Source organism: Cyrtonyx montezumae, unplaced genomic scaffold, assembly GCF_038088225.1.
Source record: "Cyrtonyx montezumae isolate F1298 unplaced genomic scaffold, pur_monq_1.0 scaffold_196, whole genome shotgun sequence".
NCBI lineage: Eukaryota > Metazoa > Chordata > Aves > Galliformes > Odontophoridae > Cyrtonyx > Cyrtonyx montezumae.
Window position 1 is genome coordinate 18378 of NW_027071932.1, and position 18576 is coordinate 36953.

Genomic DNA, 18576 nt, shown 5'->3' on the forward strand with positions numbered 1-18576 from the left:
TATGGGGCCGCTATGGGGCCGCCGCGCCCCCCCTCGCCGCCCCAGCGTCGCTATGGGGCACAAAGAGGCGGAAAAGGGTCAATAGGGAAACGCGGCAGCTCCGCCCTTATGGGGCGGCCCCACACCCCCCTCCGCCGCCGCCGGCGGTGGGGAGGGGCCCTTCGGGGGTCCCATCTGTGGGGCGGATGTGGGGCGGGCGCAGCGGCGGCTGTGGGGTCTCACGTCCTCCCCTCTTTGGGGTCGGAGTGGGAGGGACACGCGTGTCACCGCCGGGACCCCGACCCCAAACCCGACCCAGCCCTATAACCCCGGCCCCAAACCCCACCCCACTCTGTGGGGTTCAGCCCCACACTCTCAGTCCGTCCCCATCCCGTCGGGATTTGGCATTGGGGTTTTCCCGTGTGCACCCACGGGACATCCACGGGGACATCCGTGGGGACATCCACGGGGACACGGGAACCCTAAAGGGGACATGGGGATTGGGGGCGTCATCAGGGACATGGGGACACAATGGGGTCTGTGTGTCTCAGTGGGGACTCTTTGGGACCCCGCGGTTCCCCCGTGGGCCCCTCCGCGCGGCCGTGGGGGCGGTGCCAGCGGGGGGAGGACGGCCCCACACCGCCCCACACCGGCCCACACCGCCCCATAGATCCCACGGACCCCATTCGGCGCCCCCGGTGCGCAGCTCCAGGTTTGGGGGGGGTCGGGTTTAGGATCGGGAACGGGAGAGGACCCCTTCCCCCCCCCCCGCCCCACTCCCTCCATTGGGGGCATCGTGGGGTTATGGGGCGGGATCGGCTTTGGGGCCGCAAATCTGCTCCGGGTGGGGGAGGGGGGGACGGGGATGGGGCGGAGTGGTACAGCGCTGTGGGATTGGGGGCGGGGGGGAAGAAATGGGGGAAAAGAGGGGAAAAAAGGGGGGAGGGGCGGAATGGGGGGGAAGGGGAAATGGGGTTGGGGCCGCGGGGCTGTAGGGTGCGGCCCCCCCGCCGTACTCACCGTGCAAAGGTCGCCGCGGCGCTGCGGAAGTGGCCCCGCTCCCATTCCCGGCCCCGGTCCCATTAGTCCCGGCCCCAATCCCATTCCCGGCCCCGATCCCATTATTCCCGGCCCCGATCCCATTATTCCCGGTCCCGGTCCCATTATTCCCGGCCTCGATCCCATTATTCCCGGCCCCGGTCCCATTATTCCCGGTCCCATTATTCCTGGCCCCGGTCCCACTATTCCCGGCCTCGATCCCATTATTCCCGGTCCCGGTCCCATTATTCCCGGTCCCATTATTCCCGGCCCCGGTCCCACTATTCCCGGTCCCACTATTCCCGGCCTCGATCCCATTATTCATGGCCTCGGTCCCATTATTCCCGGCCCCAGTCCCACTATTCCTGGCCTCGATCCCATTATTCCCTGCCCCGATCCCATTATTCCCGGCCCTGATCCCACTATTCCCGGCCTCGATCCCATTATTCCCGGCCCCGATCCCATTATTCCCGGCCCCGGTCCCACTATTCCCGGCCTCGATCCCATTATTCCCGGTCCCGGTCCCATTATTCCCGGCCCCGGTCCCACTATTCCCGGCCTCGATCCCATTATTCCCGGTCCCGGTCCCATTATTCCCGGTCCCGGTCCCACTATTCCAGGTCCCATTATTCCCGGCCTCGATCCCATTATTCCCTTTCCCGATCCCATTATTCCCGTTCCCAATCCCATTATTCCCAGCCCCGATCCCATTATTCCCAGCCTCGATCCCATTATTCCCGGCCTAGATCCCATTATTCCCGGCCCCGATCCCATTATTCCCGGTCCCGGTCCCACTATTCCCGGCCTCGATCCCATTATTCCCGGTCCCGGTCCCATTATTCCCGGCCCTGGTCCCACTATTCCCGGCCTCGATCCCATTATTCCCGGTCCCGGTCCCATTATTCCCAGTCCCGGTCCCATTATTCCCGGCCCCGGTCCCACTATTCCCGGCCTCGATCCCATTATTCCCAGCCCCGGTCCCACTATTCCCGGCCTCAATCCCATTATTCCCGGCCCCAGTCCCATTATTCCCAGCCCCGGTCCCACTATTCCCGGTCCCACTATTCCCGGCCTCGATCCCATTATTCCCGGCCTCGATCCCATTATTCCCAGCCCCGGTCCCATTATTCCCAGCCTCGATCCCATTATTCCCGGTCCCGGTCCCACTATTCCCGGCCCCGGTCCCACTATTCCCGGCCTCAATCCCATTATTCCCGGTCCCGGTCCCACTATTCCCGGCCCCAGTCCCACTATTCCCGGCCTCGATCCCATTATTCCCGGCCCCAGTCCCATTAGTCCCGGCCCCGGTCCCACTATTCCCGGTCCCACTATTCCCGGCCTCGATCCCATTATTCCCGGTCCCGGTCCCACTATTCCCGGCCCCAGTCCCACTATTCCCGGCCTTGATCCCATTATTCCCGGCCCCAGTCCCATTATTCCCAGCCCCGGTCCCACTATTCCCGGTCCCACTATTCCCGGCCTCGATCCCATTATTCCCGGCCTCGATCCCATTATTCCCAGCCCCGGTCCCATTATTCCCAGCCTCGATCCCATTAGTCCCGGTCCCGGTCCCACTCTTCCCGGTCCCACTATTCCCGGCCTCGATCCCATTATTCATGGCCTCGGTCCCATTATTCCCGGCCCCAGTCCCACTATTCCCGGCCTCGATCCCATTATTCCCCGCCCCGATCCCATTATTCCCGGCCCTGATCCCACTATTCCCGGCCTCGATCCCATTATTCCCGGTCCCGGTCCCATTATTCCCGGTCCCGGTCCCACTATTCCAGGTCCCATTATTCCCGGCCTCGATCCCATTATTCCCTTTCCCGATCCCATTATTCCCGTTGCCGATCCCATTATTCCCAGCCCCGATCCCATTATTCCCAGCCTCGATCCCATTATTCCCGGCCTAGATCCCATTATTCCCGGCCCCGATCCCATTATTCCCGGTCCCGGTCCCACTATTCCCGGCCTCGATCCCATTATTCCCGGTCCCGGTCCCATTATTCCCGGCCCTGGTCCCACTATTCCCGGCCTCGATCCCATTATTCCCGGTCCCGGTCCCATTATTCCCAGTCCCGGTCCCATTATTCCCGGCCCCGGTCCCATTATTCCCGGTCCCGGTCCCACTATTCCCGGTCCCACTATTCCCGGCCCCAGTCCCACTATTCCCGGCCTCGATCCCATTATTCCCGGCCTCGATCCCATTATTCCCAGCCCCGGTCCCACTATTCCCGGCCCCGGTCCCACTATTCCCGGCCTCGATCCCATTATTCCCAGCCCTGATCCCATTATTCCCGGCCTCGATCCCATTATTCCCGGTCCCGGTCCCATTATTCCCAGCCCCGGTCCCACTATTCCCGGCCCCGGTCCCACTATTCCCGGCCTCAATCCCACTATTCCCGGCCCCGATCCCATTATTCCCGGTCCCGGTCTCATTATTCCCAGCCCCGATCCCATTATTCCCTTTCCCGATCCCATTATTCCCGGCCCCGATCCCACTATTCCCTGCCTCGATCCCATTATTCCCGGCCCCGATCCCATTATTCCCAGCCCCGATCCCATTATTCCCAGCCTCAATCCCATTATTCCCGGCCCCGATCCCATTATTCCCGTTCCCGATCCCATTATTCCCGGCCCCGATCCCATTATTCCCAGCCTCGATCCCATTATTCCCAGCCTCGATCCCATTATTCCCGTTCCCGATCCCATTATTCCCGGCCCCGATCCCATTATTCCCAGCCCTGATCCCATTATTCCCAGCCTCGATCCCATTATTCCCGGCCCCGATCCCATTATTCCCGTTCCCGATCCCATTATTCGCGTTCCCGATCCCATTATTCCCAGCCCCAATCCCATTATTCCTGGCCCCGATCCCATTATTCCCGTTCCCGATCCCATTATTCCCGGCCCCGATCCCATTATTCCCGTTCCTGATCCCATTATTCCCAGCCCCGATCCCATTATTCCCGGCCCCGGTCCCACTATTCCCGGCCTCGATCCACTATTCCCAGCCCCGATCCCATTATTCCCGGCCCCGATCCCATTATTCCCAGCCCCGATCCCATTATTCCCGGCCCCGATCCCATTATTCCTGACCCCGATCCCATTATTCCCGTTCCCGATCCCATTATTCCCGGCCCGATCCCATTATTCCCGTTCCCGATCCCATTATTCCCGGCCCTGATCCCATTATTCCAGCCCCGATCCCATTATTCCCGTTCCCGATCCCATTATTCCCGGCCCCGATCCCACTATTTCTCGGCCTCGATCCCATTATTCCCGGCCCCGGTCCCATTATTCCCGTTCCCGATCCCATTATTCCCGGCCTCGATCCCATTATTCCCGTCCTCGATCCCACTATTCCCGGCCCCGGTCCCAGTATTCCCGGCCTCGATCCCATTATTCCCAACCCCGGTCCCATTATTCCCATTCCCGATCCCATTATTCCCGGCCCCGATCCCATTATTCCCGTTCCGATCCATTATTCCCAGCCCCGATCCCATTATTCCCATTCCCCATCCCATTATTCCCGGTCCCGGTCCATTATTCCCGGCCCCGATCCCACTATTTCTCGGCCTCGATCCCATTATTCCCGGCCCCGGTCCCATTATTCCCGTTCCCGATCCATTATTCCCGGCCTCGATCCCATTATTCCCGTCCTCGATCCCACTATTCCCGGCCCCGGTCCCAGTATTCCCGGCCTCGATCCCATTATTCCCAACCCCGGTCCCATTATTCCCGGCCTCGATCCCACTATTCCCGGCCTCGATCCCATTATTCCCCGTCCCGATCCCATTATTCCCGGCCCCGATCCCATTATTCCCGTTCCCGATCCCATTATTCCAGCCCCGATCCCATTATTCCCGCCCCCAATCCTATTATTCCCATTCCTGATCCCATTATTCCCATTCCGATCCCATTTTTCCCGGCCCCGATCCATTATTCCCATTCCCGATCCCATTATTCCCTTTCCTGATCCCATTATTCCCAGCCCCAATCCCACTATTCCCGGCCTCGATCCCATTATTCCCGGTCCCGGTCCCATTATTCCCAGTCCCGGTCCCATTATTCCCGTTCCCGATCCATTATTCCTGCCCCGATCCCATTATTCCCGGCCCCGATCCCATTATTCCCGGCCCGATCCCACTATTCCCGGCCCCGATCCCATTATTCCCGTTCCCGATCCCATTATTCCCGGCCCCGATCCCATTATTCCCGGCCTCGATCCCACTATTCCCGGCCTCGATCCCATTATTCCCGGTCCCGATCCCATTATTCCCGGCCCCGATCCCATTATTCCCGTTCCCGATCCCATTATTCCCAGCCCCGATCCCATTATTCCCGCCCCCAATCCTATTATTCCCATTCCTGATCCCATTATTCCCATTCCCGATCCCATTTTTCCCGGCCCCGATCCCATTATTCCCATTCCCGATCCCATTATTCCCTTTCCTGATCCCATTATTCCCAGCCCCAATCCACTATTCCCGGCCTCGATCCCATTATTCCCGGTCCCGTCCCATTATTCCCGTTCCCGATCCCATTATTCCCTGCCCCGATCCCATTATTCCCGGCCCCGATCCCATTATTCCCGGCCCCGATCCCACTATTCCGGCCCCGATCCCATTATTCCCGTTCCCGATCCCATTATTCCCGGCCCCGATCCCATTATTCCCGGCCCCGATCCCACTATTCCGTTCCCGATCCCATTATTCCCGGCCCCGATCCCATTATTCCCGTTCCCAATCCCATTATTCCCAGCCCCGATCCCATTATTCCCGTTCCCGATCCCATTATTCCCGGCCTCGATCCCATTATTCCTGTTCCCAATCCCATTATTCCCGTTCCCAATCCCATTATTCCCAGCCTCGATCCCATTATTCCCGTTCCCGGTCCCATTATTCCCGGCCCCGGTCCCATTATTCCCGGCCTCGATCCCATTCCCGGCCTCGATCCCATTATTCCTGGCCCCGGTCCCACTATTCCCGGCCTCGATCCCATTATTCCCGGCCCCGATCCCATTATTCCCGGCCCCGGTCCCACTATTCCCGGCCTCGATCCCATTATTCCCGTTCCCGATCCCATTATTCCCAGCCCCGATCCCATTATTCCCGTTCCCGATCCCATTATTCCCGGCCCCAACCCCATTATTCCCGTTCCCGATCCCATTATTCCCAGCCCCGATCCCATTATTCCCGGCCCAATCCCATTATTCCCAGCCCCAATCCCATTATTCCCGTTCCCGATCCCATTATTCCCAGCCCCGATCCATTATTCCCGGCCCCAATCCCATTATTCCCAGCCCCGATCCCATTATTCCCGTTCCCGATCCCATTATTCCCGGCCCCAATCCCATTATTCCCGGCCCCGATCCCATTATTCCCGGCCCCGATCCCATTATTCCCGTTCCCGATCCCATTATTCCCGGCCCCGATCCCATTATTCCCGTTCCCGATCCCATTATTCCCGGCCCCGATCCCATTATTCCCGTTCCCGATCCAATTATTCCCGTTCCCGATCCCATTATTCCCGGCCCCGATCCCATTATTCCCGGCCCCGATCCCACTATTCCCGGCCCCGATCCCATTATTCCCGTTCCCGATCCCATTATTCCGGCCCCGATCCCATTATTCCCGGCCCCGATCCCACTATTCCCGGCCCCGATCCCATTATTCCCGGCCCCGATCCATTATTCCGGCCCTGGTCCCATTATTCCCGTTCCCGATCCCATTATTCCCGGCCCCGATCCCATTATTCCCAGCCCCGATCCCATTATTCCCAGCCCGATCCCACTATTCCCGTTCCCGATCCCATTATTCCCAGCCCCGATCCCATTATTCCCGTTCCCGATCCCATTATTCCCGGCCCCGATCCCACTATTCCGGCCCCGATCCCATTATTCCCGTTCCCGATCCCATTATTCCCGGCCCTGATCCCATTATTCCCGTTCCCGATCCCACTATTCCCGTTCCCGATCCCATTATTCCCGTTCCCGATCCCATTCCCGCCCCCCTCCCCACGGTGCCGGCTGCACACACGTAGGGCTGAGCCCCATAGGGACTGCGCTGTGGGTCCCCGTAAGGAGCGGGATTGGGGTGCCCCATAGAGGTTCCCATAGGGGTGGGTTTGGGGTTCCCACAGGGACGGGTTTTGGGTTTCCTATAGGGGCGGGTTTTGGGGTTCCCATAGGGACGGGTTTTGGGTTTCCTATAGGGACGGGTTTTGGGTTCCCATAGGGACGGTTTTTGGGGTTCCCACAGGGACGGGTTTTGGGTTCCCATAGGGGCGGGTTTTGGGGTTCCCACAGGGACGGGTTTTGGGGTTCCTATAGGGGCGGGTTTTGGGGTTCCCATAGGGACGGGTTTGGGGGTTCCTATAGGGGCGGCTTTTGGGGTTCCCATAGGGACGGGTTTTGGGTTCCCATAGGGGTGGGTTTGGGGGTTCCTATAGGGATGGGTTTTGGGGTTCCCATAGGGACGGGTTTTAGGGTTCCCATAGGGACGGTTTTTGGGGTTCCCACAGGGACGGGTTTTGGGGTTCCTATAGAGATGGGTTTTGGGGTTCCCACAGGGACGGGTTTGGGTTTCCCATAGGGACGGGTTTTGGGGTTCCATAGGGACGGTTTTTGGGGTTCCCACAGGGACGGGTTTGGGGTTCCCACAGGGACGGTTTTTGGGGTTCCCACAGGGACGGGTTTTGGGGTTCCCATAGGGGTGGGTTTTGGGGTTCCCATAGGGTGGGTTTGGGGGTTCCCACAGGGACGGGTTTTGGGGTTCCCATAGGGGCGGGTTTTGGGGTTCCCACAGGGGTGGGTTTTGGGGTTCCCACAGGGACGGGTTTTGGTTTCCTATAGGGACGGGTTTTGGGGTTCCTATAGGGGCGGCTTTTGGGGTTCCCATGGGATGGGTTTTGGGGTTCGGACAGGGATGGGTTTTGGGGTTCCCATAGGGATGGGTTTTGGGTTCCCATAGGGGTGGGTTTGGGGGTTCCCATTGGGACGGGTTTTGGGGTTCCACAGGGACGGGTTTTGGGGTTCCCATAGGGACGGGTTTTGGGGTTCCCACTGGACGGGTTTTGGGGTTCCCACAGGGACGGGTTTTGGGGTCCTCCCCATCCCCGTAGGGACAGACTTTGGGGTTCCCCCCCAAGCTCATTTGGGGCTCTCCGTCTCCGCGGGGTCCGCTCTTGGGATCCCGCTCCCTCCGCCGTCGCTTCGCGGACCCCATAGGACCCCCGGCCCCGCGGGGCGGGCGGCGCTGCGGCGCCAATGGAGGCGGCGGTGATCGCGGCCATCGGCGCTTTGGGCGCGGTGTTCCTGGCGGCGCTGCTCGCGCTGCTCCTGGCGTGCCGCCACCGCCACGGGGCCGGGCGGCGTGGGGACGGCAGGTGGGGCGGGGCGTGGGGCGTGGGGGGTGGGGTCGTGGGGTGTGGGGTGGGGTGTGGGGTGGGGTGTGGGGTGGGGGGTGGGGGGTGGGGTGGGGGGTGGGGTGGGGTATGGGGTGGGTGTGGGGTGTGGGGTGTGGGGTGGGGTGTGGGGTGTGGGGTGTGGGGTGGGGTGTGGGGTGGGGTGTGGGGTGGGGTATGGGGTGGGGTGGGGGGTGTGGGGTGGGGTGTGGGGTGGGGTGTGGGGTGTGGGGTATGGGGTGGGGTGTGGGGTGTGGGGGTGGGGTGGGGTATGGGGTGGGGTATGGGGTGGGGTGGGGTGGGGTATGGGGTGGGGTGTGGGGTGGGGGGTGGGGTGGGGTGGGGTATGGGGTGGGGTGTGGGGTGTGGGGTGCGGGGTGGGGGTTGGGGTGTGGGGTGGGGTATGGGGTGGGGGTGGGGGGTGGGGTGTGGGGTGAGGTATGGGGTGTGGGGTGTGGATGTATGGCGGTGTCTGTGGCCGTGTCCCCCTCGGTTGGGGCGGCGCTGTGGCGCTGTATCACGTGACGCGGGGCCGTGCGCCCCCAGAGCCATCGCGGACCTCATTGGGGCGGCGGAGGCGCCGTCGGAGCCGTCGGAGTTGGAGTTGGACGATGTGGTCATCCCCAACGCGGCCGTCATGGACAGCGGCGACTGGATGGAGGACGCCCCGTAAGCGCCCCGCCCCATAGCGCCCCGCCCCATAGCGCCCCGCCCCATAGCGCCCCGCCCCATGGCGCCCCCATGGGCTGTGCCCCACTTCACACATGCTCCGTCCGCAGGGGTCTGGTGTCGCACTGCATCGCCATCCTCAGAGTGAGTGCCACAGTGCCCCCAATGCCCCCAAGGTCTCAGTGCCCCCATTATTGCTGCCCCACTGCTGCCCCACTTCTGCCCACTGCTGTCCCACTGCTGCCCCACTGCTGTCCCACTGCTGCCCCACTGCTGCCCCATTTCTGCCCCATTTCTGCCCCACTGCTGCCCCACTGCTGTCCCACTTCTGCCCCACTGCTGTCCCACTTCTGCCCCACTGCTGTCCCACTGCTGCCCCACTGCTGTCCCACTGCTGCCCCACTGCTGCCCCATTTCTGCCCCATTTCTGCCCCACTGCTGCCCCACTGCTGTCCCACTTCTGCCCCACTGCTGTCCCACTTCTGCCCCACTGCTGTCCCACTTCTGCCCCATTTCTGCCCCACTGCTGTCCCACTGCTGCCCCATTTCTGCCCCATTTCTGCCCCACTGCTGCCCCACTGCTGTCCCACTTCTGCCCCACTGCTGTCCCACTTCTGCCCCATTTCTGCCCCACTGCTGCCCCACTGCTGCCCCACTGCTGTCCCACTGCTGCCCCATTTCTGCCCACTGCTGCCCCACTGCTGCCCCATTTCTGCCCCACTGCTGCCCCATTTCTGCCCCATTTCTGCCCCACTTCTGCCCACTGCTGCCCCACTGCTGTCCCACTGCTGCCCCATTTCTGCCCCACTGCTGCCCCACTGCTGCCCCCATTTCTGCCCCACTGCTGCCCCATTTCTGCCCACTGCTCTCCACTGCTGCCCCACTGCTGCCCCATTTCTGCCCCACTGCTGCCCCACTGCTGTCCCACTGCTGCCCCATTGCTGCCGCACTGCTGCCCCACTGCTGCCCCGCTGCTGTCCCCGCTGCCCGCAGATCTGTCACACGCTGACGGAGAAGTTGGTGGCCATGACCATGGGCTCCGGCGGCCGCGTGAAGTCCCCGTCCCGGCTCAGTGACATCATCGTGGTGGCCAAACGCATCAGCCCCCGGTGAGGCCGCGGCGCGGCGGCGTGTCCCCGCACTGCCCCACGCTGCCCCACACTGCCCCACACTGCCCCACACTGCCCCACGCTGCCCCACGCTGCCCCACGCTGCCCCACAGTGCCCCACAGTGCCCACACTGCCCCACGCTGCCCCACGCTGCCCCACAGTGCCCACACTGCCCCACACTGCCCCACACTGCCCCACACTGCCCCACACTGCCCCACACTGTCCCCACACTGCCCACGCTGCCCCACCCGTGTCCCCGTGTCACCGACCCCAACCCCCACCCCAGGGTGGACGACGTGGTCAGGTCCATGTACCCCCCGCTGGACCCAAGCTGCTGGACGCCAGGTGACAGCGGCGGGGGAGGGGCCGCGGGGGGGTGGGCTCCACGGGGGGCGGGGTGACACGGGGCCGTGGGCTCCACGGGGGGCGGGGTGACACGGGGGGACGCCCCACGTGTCCCGCAGGGCCGCGGCGCTGCTGCTGTCCGTCAGCCACCTGGTGCTGCTGGCCCGGAGCGCGTGTCCGCCGCGCGGGGACCACGGGTGGGCGGAGCGCTCCCTGGCGGCGGCGGAGCAGCACATGGCGGCGCTGCGGCGCGCGGCCGTCACCGCGGGCACCGGGAGGGACTGCGCCGCCCCGGGCGGGCAGCGGCACTCCGCCATCTGAGCACGAGCAGCGCTGCGGGCACTGCGGCCACGGCACCGCCGCCGGGCACGGGTGGGCGCCGGCAGCGATGGCACCGCCAGCGCCACGAGGACATCGCCGTCACTGATGGCACCCGCAGTGCCCCACAGTGCCCCACACTGCCCCACGCTGCCCCACACTGCCCCGCAGTGCCCCACACTGCCCCACGCTGCCCACACTGCCCCCATCAGTGCCCCCATCAGTGCCCCACACTGCCCCATGCTGCCCCACAGTGCCCCACAGTGCCCCACGCTGCCCCACACTGCCCCACACTGCCCACACTGCCCCACGCTGCCCCACACTGCCCCACACTGCCCCACGCTGCCCCACACTGCCCCACACTGCCCCACGCTGCCCCACACTGCCCCACACTGCCCCACGCTGCCCCACAGTGCCCCACGCTGCCCCACAGTGCCCACACTGCCCCACGCTGCCCCACAGTGCCCCACAGTGCCCCACACTGCCCCCCATCAGTGCCCCCATCAGTGCCCCCATCAGTGCCCCCATCAGTGCCCCACACTGCCCCACAGTGCCCCCCACAGTGCCCCCATCAGTGCCCCCCACAGTGCCCCACAGTGCCCCACAGTGCCCCCCACAGTGCCCCACAGTGCCCCACAGTGCCCCCATCAGTGCCCCCCACAGTGCCCCCATCAGTGCCCCACAGTGCCCCCCACAGTGCCCCACAGTGCCCCCCACAGTGCCCCACAGTGCCCCACACTGCCCCATCAGTGCCCCCCACAGTGCCCTACACTGCCCCACAGTGCCCCACAGTGCCCCCCACAGTGCCCCACAGTGCCCCACAGTGCCCCCATCAATGCCCCCCACAGTGCCCCCCTCAGTGCCCCACTGTGCCCCACAGTGCCCCTCAGTGCCAATAAAGGCGGTGACGCTGTGACAGCGCTGTGCGTGGGTGGGTCCTCGGGGACACCACGTGACTCCGGGGTGCCGCTGCCCCCCCCCCACATACGTGGGGGATTTCCGGGGGGGGGGGGGGGCAAATCCCGCTGCAGTTGGGGGGCTCTCAATGCCCCCCCCCCCAACCCAGACCCAATGAGGGGCGGATCTCAAAGGGCCCCCCCAAAAAATCAGCGCCCCCCCACCCACCCCGGGGTTCCCCGGTGTGGGATTTTGGGGGTGGGGGAGGGGCGGTCCCGGCGCTTTGCGCCCCCCTCTGCGGGGGGGAGGGGGAGCGGTCATGTGGCTTCGCAGCACGTGATTGGAAGAGCGTGACTCGCCGTCCCCGCCCTTCTGGGCGCTACGGCCAATGGGAGTGGAGTGGGGGGCGTGGTGGGCCAATGGGGGAGGGTGGGGGCGTGGCTTGCGGAAGGAAGGGGCGGGGCGTAGAAGGAGGAGAGCGTCGGGAACGTGCACGGTGCGGCCGCGGGAGGGGTGGGGGGGCTGGGAGCACTGGGGGGGCTGACTGGGGCAGACGGGGGGGGCTGGGGCAGACGGGGGCTGGAGCGGGGGGGCACTGGGGGCACTGGGTGAAGTGGGAGATGTGGGAGATGGGGCCTGGGAGGCGCTGGGGTACTGGGAATCGGACTTTGAAACTGGGAGGGAGCGGATAAACTGGGGGGCACCGGGGGGCAGTGGGGGCACCGGGTGGAGCCGGGGGGCACCGGGGGGCACCGGGGGGGGAACTGTGTACCGCCCCCCCCGCCCCCAGGGCACAGTTCCTATTGGGGAGGGAAGTGAAAGTTGGGGGGGGGGGCGGGGCTATGAGTGCCCCCCATGGCTCCTCCCATCCCCCTCCCCCCCCGTGGCTTTTTAGGCCCCCCCCGCCTTTATGGGACCCCCCCCCCCACGTCTTTTAGGACCCCCCCATGTCATTTAGGGTCCCCCCCCAACCCACACTTTTTAGGACCCCCCCATTTGTCTCTTAGGAGCACCCCCCCATTCCCTCACAGGGCCCCCCCTCCACCCCCCCCGGCGCTCAGATCCCCTGTGCCTTTAGGGCCCCCCCGTAGGACTTTGCCCCCACCGGACCGGTTTGTCTGGGGGGGGCAGCAGCCATAGAGCAGCAGGGGGCACTATAGGGCCAGAGGGGGGGCCTAAAAGCAGGGGTTGCTGTGGGGTGGGGGTGCTGTGGGATTGGGAGGGCTTGTGGTGGGGGGGGTGCTGTGGGGGGGGTGCTATGGGGGGAGGGCTGTGGGGTGGGGATTGATGGGGTTGGGAGGAGCTATGGAGTGGGGGAAACTATGGGATGGGGGCACCTATGGCATAGGGGATGTTATGGGGTCAGAGGGTGTTGGCGTGGGGGAGCTCTGGGATGGGGGTGTTATGGGGTGGGGGAGCTCTGGGGTGGGGGAGCTCTGGGGTGGGGGAGCTATGGGGTGGGGGAGCTATGGGGTGGGGGTGTTATGGGGTGGGGGAGCTCTGGGGTGGGGGAGCTCTGGGGTGGGGGAGCTATGGGGTGGGGTGTTATGGGGTGGGGGAGCTCTGGGGTGGGGGAGCTATGGGGTGGGGGAGCTATGGGGTGGGGGTGTTATGGGGTGGGGGAGCTCTGGGGTGGGGGAGCTATGGGGTGGGGGTGTTATGGGGTTGGGGGAGCTCTGTTGTTTCCCACCCGAAACCGAAAGGGGCGGGGCTGTGTCCCTATGGGGCGGGGCCGTGGGGCGGTGCTGTGTTGCTATGAGGCGGTGCTGTGTCGCTATGGGGCGGTGCTGTGTCTCTATGGGGCGGTGCTGTGTCGCTATGGGGCGGTGCTGTGGGCGGTGCTGTGTCGCTATGGGGCGGTGCTATGGGGCGGTGCTGTGTCGCTATGGGGCGGTGCTGTGTCTCTATGGGCGGTGCTGTGTCGCTATGGGGCGGTGCTGTGTCTCTATGGGGCGGTGCTGTGTCGCTATGGGGCGGTGCTATGGGGCGGTGCTGTGTCTCTATGGGGCGGTGCTGTGTCTCTATGGGGCGGTGCTGTGTCGCTATGGGGCGGTGCTGTGTCGCTATGGGGCGGGGCTGTGTCGCTATGGGGCGGTGCTGTGTCTCTATGGGGCGGTGCTGTGTCTCTATGGGGCGGTGCTGTGTCGCTATGGGGCGGGGCTGTGTCGCTATGGGGCGGTGCTATGGGGCGGTGCTGCAGATGCCCGCGGTCCCGGGAGCGGTTCCGGCGCTGCGCTCCGTTCTGATCGCGGCGGCGCTGCTGTGTCCGAGCGGCGCTTCCGAGTGCCCCCGCGGGGCGGCGCTCTGCGGCTCCGGAGCGTGCTGCCCAGTGCGCAGGTGCGGGGCGGGGCCACGAGGGGCGGGGCGGGGCGATATGGGGCGGGGCGGTGTGGGTTGGTTTAGGGCCGTGCGGGGCGGTGCGGGGCTGCTATGGGGCGGTGCGGGACTGCTGTGGGGCGGTGCGGGACTGCTATGGGGCGGTGCGGGGCTGCTATGGGGCGGTGCGGGGCTGCTATGGGGCGGTGCGGGGCTGCTATGGGGCGGTGAGGAGCTGCTGTGGGGCGGTGTGGGACTGCTGTGGGGCGGTGCGGGGCTGCTATGGGGCGGTGCGGGGCTGTTATGGGGCGGTGTGGGGCTGTTATGGAGCGGTGCGGGACTGCTATGGGGCGCTGTGGGGCTGCTATGGGGCGGTGCGGGGCTGCTATGGGGCGCTGTGGGGCTGTTATGGGGCGGTGCGGGACTGCTATGGGGTGTGCGGGACTGCTATGGGGCGCTGTGGGGCTGCTATGGGGCGGTGCGGGGCTGCTATGGGCGCTGTGGGGCTGCTATGGGGCGCTGTGGGGCTGCTATGGGGCGGTGCGGGGCTGCTATGGGGCGCTGTGGGGCTGTTATGGGGCGGTGCGGGACTGCTATGGGGCGGTGCGGGGCTGCTATGGGGCGCTGTGGGGCTGTTATGGGGCGGTGCGGGACTGCTATGGGGCGGTACGGCGCTGCTATGGGGCGCAGTGGGGCGGTGCTGACGCGGTGCCGTGCCGCCCTCAGGCGCAGTGCTGTCCCGGCGCTGCTCAGTGCTGTCCCCGCGGCGCCGCGTGCGATGTTGAGCGCGGCCGCTGCGTGGCACCCACGGGAGAAACGCCCACGGCCGCCGCGTTCCCCGCGTGGAAGACGCAGCGCAGCCCCACTGCGGGTACGGCGCGGCCACGCGTCCCCATATCCCCGCGTCCCCGCAGCGCATCCCGTCCCCGCGCTGTCCCCGTGTCCCTGTGTCCCCACGTCCCGGCAGTGGGGATGGTCTCCGCGTCCCCACGCCGTCCCCACGCCGCGTGCCCTCAGTGCCACCCGTGTCCCCGCAGTTGGTGACGTGCGCTGTGACGCGGAGCTGAGCTGCCCGACGGGAACACGTGCTGCAGGCTGAGCGCGGGGGGGGTGGGCTGCTGCCCCCTGCGGCAGGTGGGGGAGGGGCGGGGGGGGGAGGGGCGGGGGTGGGGGTGGGGGGGGCACCGACGCCGACGCGCCGTGGGACGTGGGCGGGCGTCCCCGCGTGGGACGGGGTGACGAGCCCGTGTCCTATGTGGGGTGGGGTCGGGTGTCCCGGTACCCCCGAAGGGGCCGTGGGGGGGGGGGGGGGGCAGCCCCCGCTATGGGGTCGGTGCTGAATCCCCCCCCCCCCCCAGGCCGTGTGCTGCCCCGACCGCACCCACTGCTGCCCCCAGGGCTACAGCTGTGACCCCGAGGGGGGGGCGTGCCTCCCGGGGGGGGCGCGCGTGCCCTGGCTCAGGAAGACCCCGGCGCTGTGGGGTCGGGGGGGCGACGTGCGCTGCGACGACACCACGAGCTGTCCCGACGGGAGCACGTGCTGCAGGATGGGGGGGGGGCGCCTGGGGGTGCTGCCCCCTGGAGCAGGTGGGGGGGGGGGGGTGTCACGTGGTGCGGGGGGGAGAATGGGTTGGGGGGGTTGGGGTCGGGCTGGTTCTCCCGGGGGGGGGGGGAGGTGGGGTGAGGGGGGTTTGGGGGCAGACAGATGTGGGGTTGGGGACGGGAGGGGACGTGGGGACCCCCCCCCATCGCTGCCCCACCGCTTTGTGCCCCCATCCTCGGGGGGGGGGGGAAATGTGGGGTCCCATGGGGAAGCGGGGGGGCAGTGGGGTTGGGGGGGCAGTGGGGTTGGGGGGTGGGGTCGGGTGGCCCTGGGGGAACTCATTGGGATTGGGGGGGAGGGATTTGGGGTGGGGGGGACTCATTGGGGTGGGGCGGGCGGTTGGGGGTTGGGGGGCACGTTGAGGTGTCCCCATTTTCGGGGGTACCCCCCCCCATTTGGGCAGTGGGGCGGTGGCAGTGGGGTCGCGACGCCCCCAACCCCCCTCCCCCCCCCCCCCCCAGGCCGTGTGCTGTAAGGACCACCAGCACTGCTGCCCCCAGGGCTACACGTGCAACGTGGCCACGCAGAGCTGCGAGAAGCTGTGACCCCCCCCGCGCCGCGCCCCCCCCCAATAAAGGGTTTGGAGGGAAACCCAAAGGGTTCCTTATTTGGGGGGGGGAAGGAGGGGCGGAGGCGGCGCTGTCAGTGGGATTTTATATATTAACAGTATCTAAAATCCACGGGGGGGTCCGCCCCCCCACCCCGCCCCTATGGCAGCTTGGGGGCACCGCCGGCGCGGGGGGCAGTGCCGGACCCCCCCGTCCTGTGGGGACACAAATGGGGTCGCGTTAATAGGGGCGCAGTGGGGGGCCCGTTAGTGGGGGGGTTAAGGGGGTTGGGGGGGGTGGGGTGGGTGGGGTTGGGGGGTGTGGGGGAGGGGGGGTTGGGGGCGGTGGGGGGGGGGTTGGGGTTGGGGGTGTGGGGGAGGGGGGGTTGGGGTGGGGTTGATGGGGCTGGGGGGGTGGGGTGGGGGGGGTGGGGGTGGGGGGGGTGGGGGTGTGGCCGCCCGCACTCACGTGACGCTGAAGCCCATGAGCGGCCGCTCCTCCCGCCTCTCCCAGGGGCTTTTGCGGTCGCCCCCATCGTCGCCGCCCTCTCCCACTTCGGCCGCGTCGTCCTCGGCGCTGCTCGGGGAGTCCCGCGGCGGTTCGGAGCCGCTGCTGCAGCCGCTCCCGCCGCCCCCCGCCCCTCTCCGTCCCGCGTGGGGGACCCCCGAGCAGCGGGGCCAGGGCGCTGTCCTCGGGGGACGGGGGTCCTCCGCGCGTGGGGGGCGGGCGGGGGCGGGGCGGGGGGGGCTCCGTCTCCGCCCTGGAGGTCGATGTAGGAATGGCGGACGTGGGACGCGCGCCCGTCCAGGGACACGAACCACGCGCGTGGGGCCACCAACTTCTGCTCGGCCAACGCGTGCAGCTCCCCGCTGAGCTGAGCCACGGCCGACTCGTTGAGCAGCACCGGGATGGCCACGGGGGCCCCCCCGGCCGCGCCCCCCCCCGCCGCTCTGGGACGCGGCCCGCCGCCGCGGGAGCGCCGCCCCCCGTGGGGTGCGCCCCCTCCAGGGGGGGGGTCCCCTCGGCCGCCCCCTCGAGGCGCATGTACCGCGCGGGGATGAGCAGCGTGGGCACCACTCCGCGGTACACGTCCTCCTGGGGACCCTCCAGCGCTCCGCACAGGATCAGCGGCCCCGGCGGCCCCACAGCTGGCCCCACAGCTGGCCCCATAGCTGGCCCCATTGATGGCCCCATAGCTGGCCCCATAGCTGACCCCATAGCTGGCCCCATAGCTGATCCCATAGCTGACCCCCACTGCTGACCCCATTGGCGGCCCCATTGCTGACCCCATCGTTGGCCCCATCGTTGACCCCACTGCCGGCCCCACTGCCGGCCCTATAGACGGAGGCCGCGGGGGCGGTGGTGGCGGTGGTGGCAGTGGGTCGGACGGTGGCACCTCGGCCCCGTGGGGGGCGGCGGGGGGGCCGTCACCGGGGACAGGCACGGCGCAGTCCTCCCGGGGTCGGCAGCGCCGCGCCGTGGGGCCGGAGGGCAGCGCCGATCTGAAGAAGTCCTCGCGGGAAACGTCGCATGTGAGGGCGGGGCTGCGCGGCTCCGTGTCCCCCCCCGAGGACGCGGTGTCCCCGTGGGCGCTGCACAGGAGGTGCAGCTGTGACACCGACGTGGACTGATCGCGACGCGGCGGATCCAGCGCCGACGGGAACTTGCGCGGCTGCGGCCGCGGCTTCAGACAGCGGCGCCTGCGGGGACAGCGCGGCCGGCGTGGGGAGCGCGACCCACGGATGTGGGGCGACGCTGACGGATATGGGGCACGTGGGGGTGGTGGGCCCATGCTCAGCTGTACGGTGCTCGGGTTTGCTGGCCCCACCGTCAGCTATAGGGCACGTGGGGACCCACCATCAGCTATAGGGCACGTGGGGACCCACCGTCAGCTATAGGGCACGTGGGGACCCACCGCAGCTATAGGGCACGTGGGGACCCACCGTCAGCTATAGGGCACGTGGGGACCCACCATCAGCTATAGGGCAGCCGGGAGTGCTGGCCCCATAGCCAAGTGTGGGGCAGGCAGGGTTGGTGGCACCGTGGCAAATTATGGGATGTCTGAGAGCTGGGAAGCGGTGGACCCCACAACGATGGGATGTGTGTGAGCAGCGCCGTGTGAGCCAGAATGGAGAGCGGCCCCACAGCTGTGGGGCGGTGCTGTGGGCAGTGGGGCGGTGCTGTGGGGCGATGCTATGGGGCGGTGCTGTGGGGCGGTGCTGTGGGGCGGTGCTGTGGGGCGGTGCTGTGGGGCGGTGCTGACCTGCAGTAGTAGATGAGGAGGCAGAGCAGCGTGAGCACGAGCAGCGCCAGCGCGCCAGGATGCTGAGCAGGAACACGGTGTGG

At 66.7% G+C, this 18576-nt stretch overlaps 3 protein-coding genes across 3 annotated transcripts; 2 read left to right on the forward strand and 1 right to left on the reverse strand.

Annotated features, from left to right (window-relative positions):
• Window positions 1-8278: 8278 nt before the first annotated feature.
• Window positions 8279-10869, forward strand: TMEM98 (transmembrane protein 98). Its single transcript, XM_065735665.1, is given in 7 exon segments — window positions 8279-8406; window positions 8971-9093; window positions 9204-9237; window positions 10087-10202; window positions 10490-10530; window positions 10533-10548; window positions 10668-10869. Coding segments are annotated over 7 exon segments (651 nt in total). The 5' UTR covers window positions 8279-8287.
• Window positions 10870-14508: 3639 nt separating this feature from the next.
• GRN (granulin precursor) lies at window positions 14509-16249 on the forward strand. Its single transcript, XM_065735667.1, is given in 6 exon segments — window positions 14509-14950; window positions 15117-15152; window positions 15155-15213; window positions 15438-15629; window positions 15631-15666; window positions 16144-16249. Coding segments are annotated over 6 exon segments (849 nt in total). The 3' UTR covers window positions 16228-16249.
• Window positions 16250-16382: 133 nt separating this feature from the next.
• LOC136048183 (protein FAM171A2-like) lies at window positions 16383-18572 on the reverse strand (the record flags this gene model as incomplete). Its single annotated transcript, XM_065735668.1, is given in 8 exon segments — window positions 16383-16445; window positions 16699-16883; window positions 16885-16981; window positions 16983-17181; window positions 17184-17399; window positions 17557-17930; window positions 18494-18551; window positions 18554-18572. Coding segments are annotated over 8 exon segments (1203 nt in total), but the record flags the coding sequence as incomplete, so codon positions are not given.
• Between the last annotated feature and the right edge of the window lie 4 nt (window positions 18573-18576).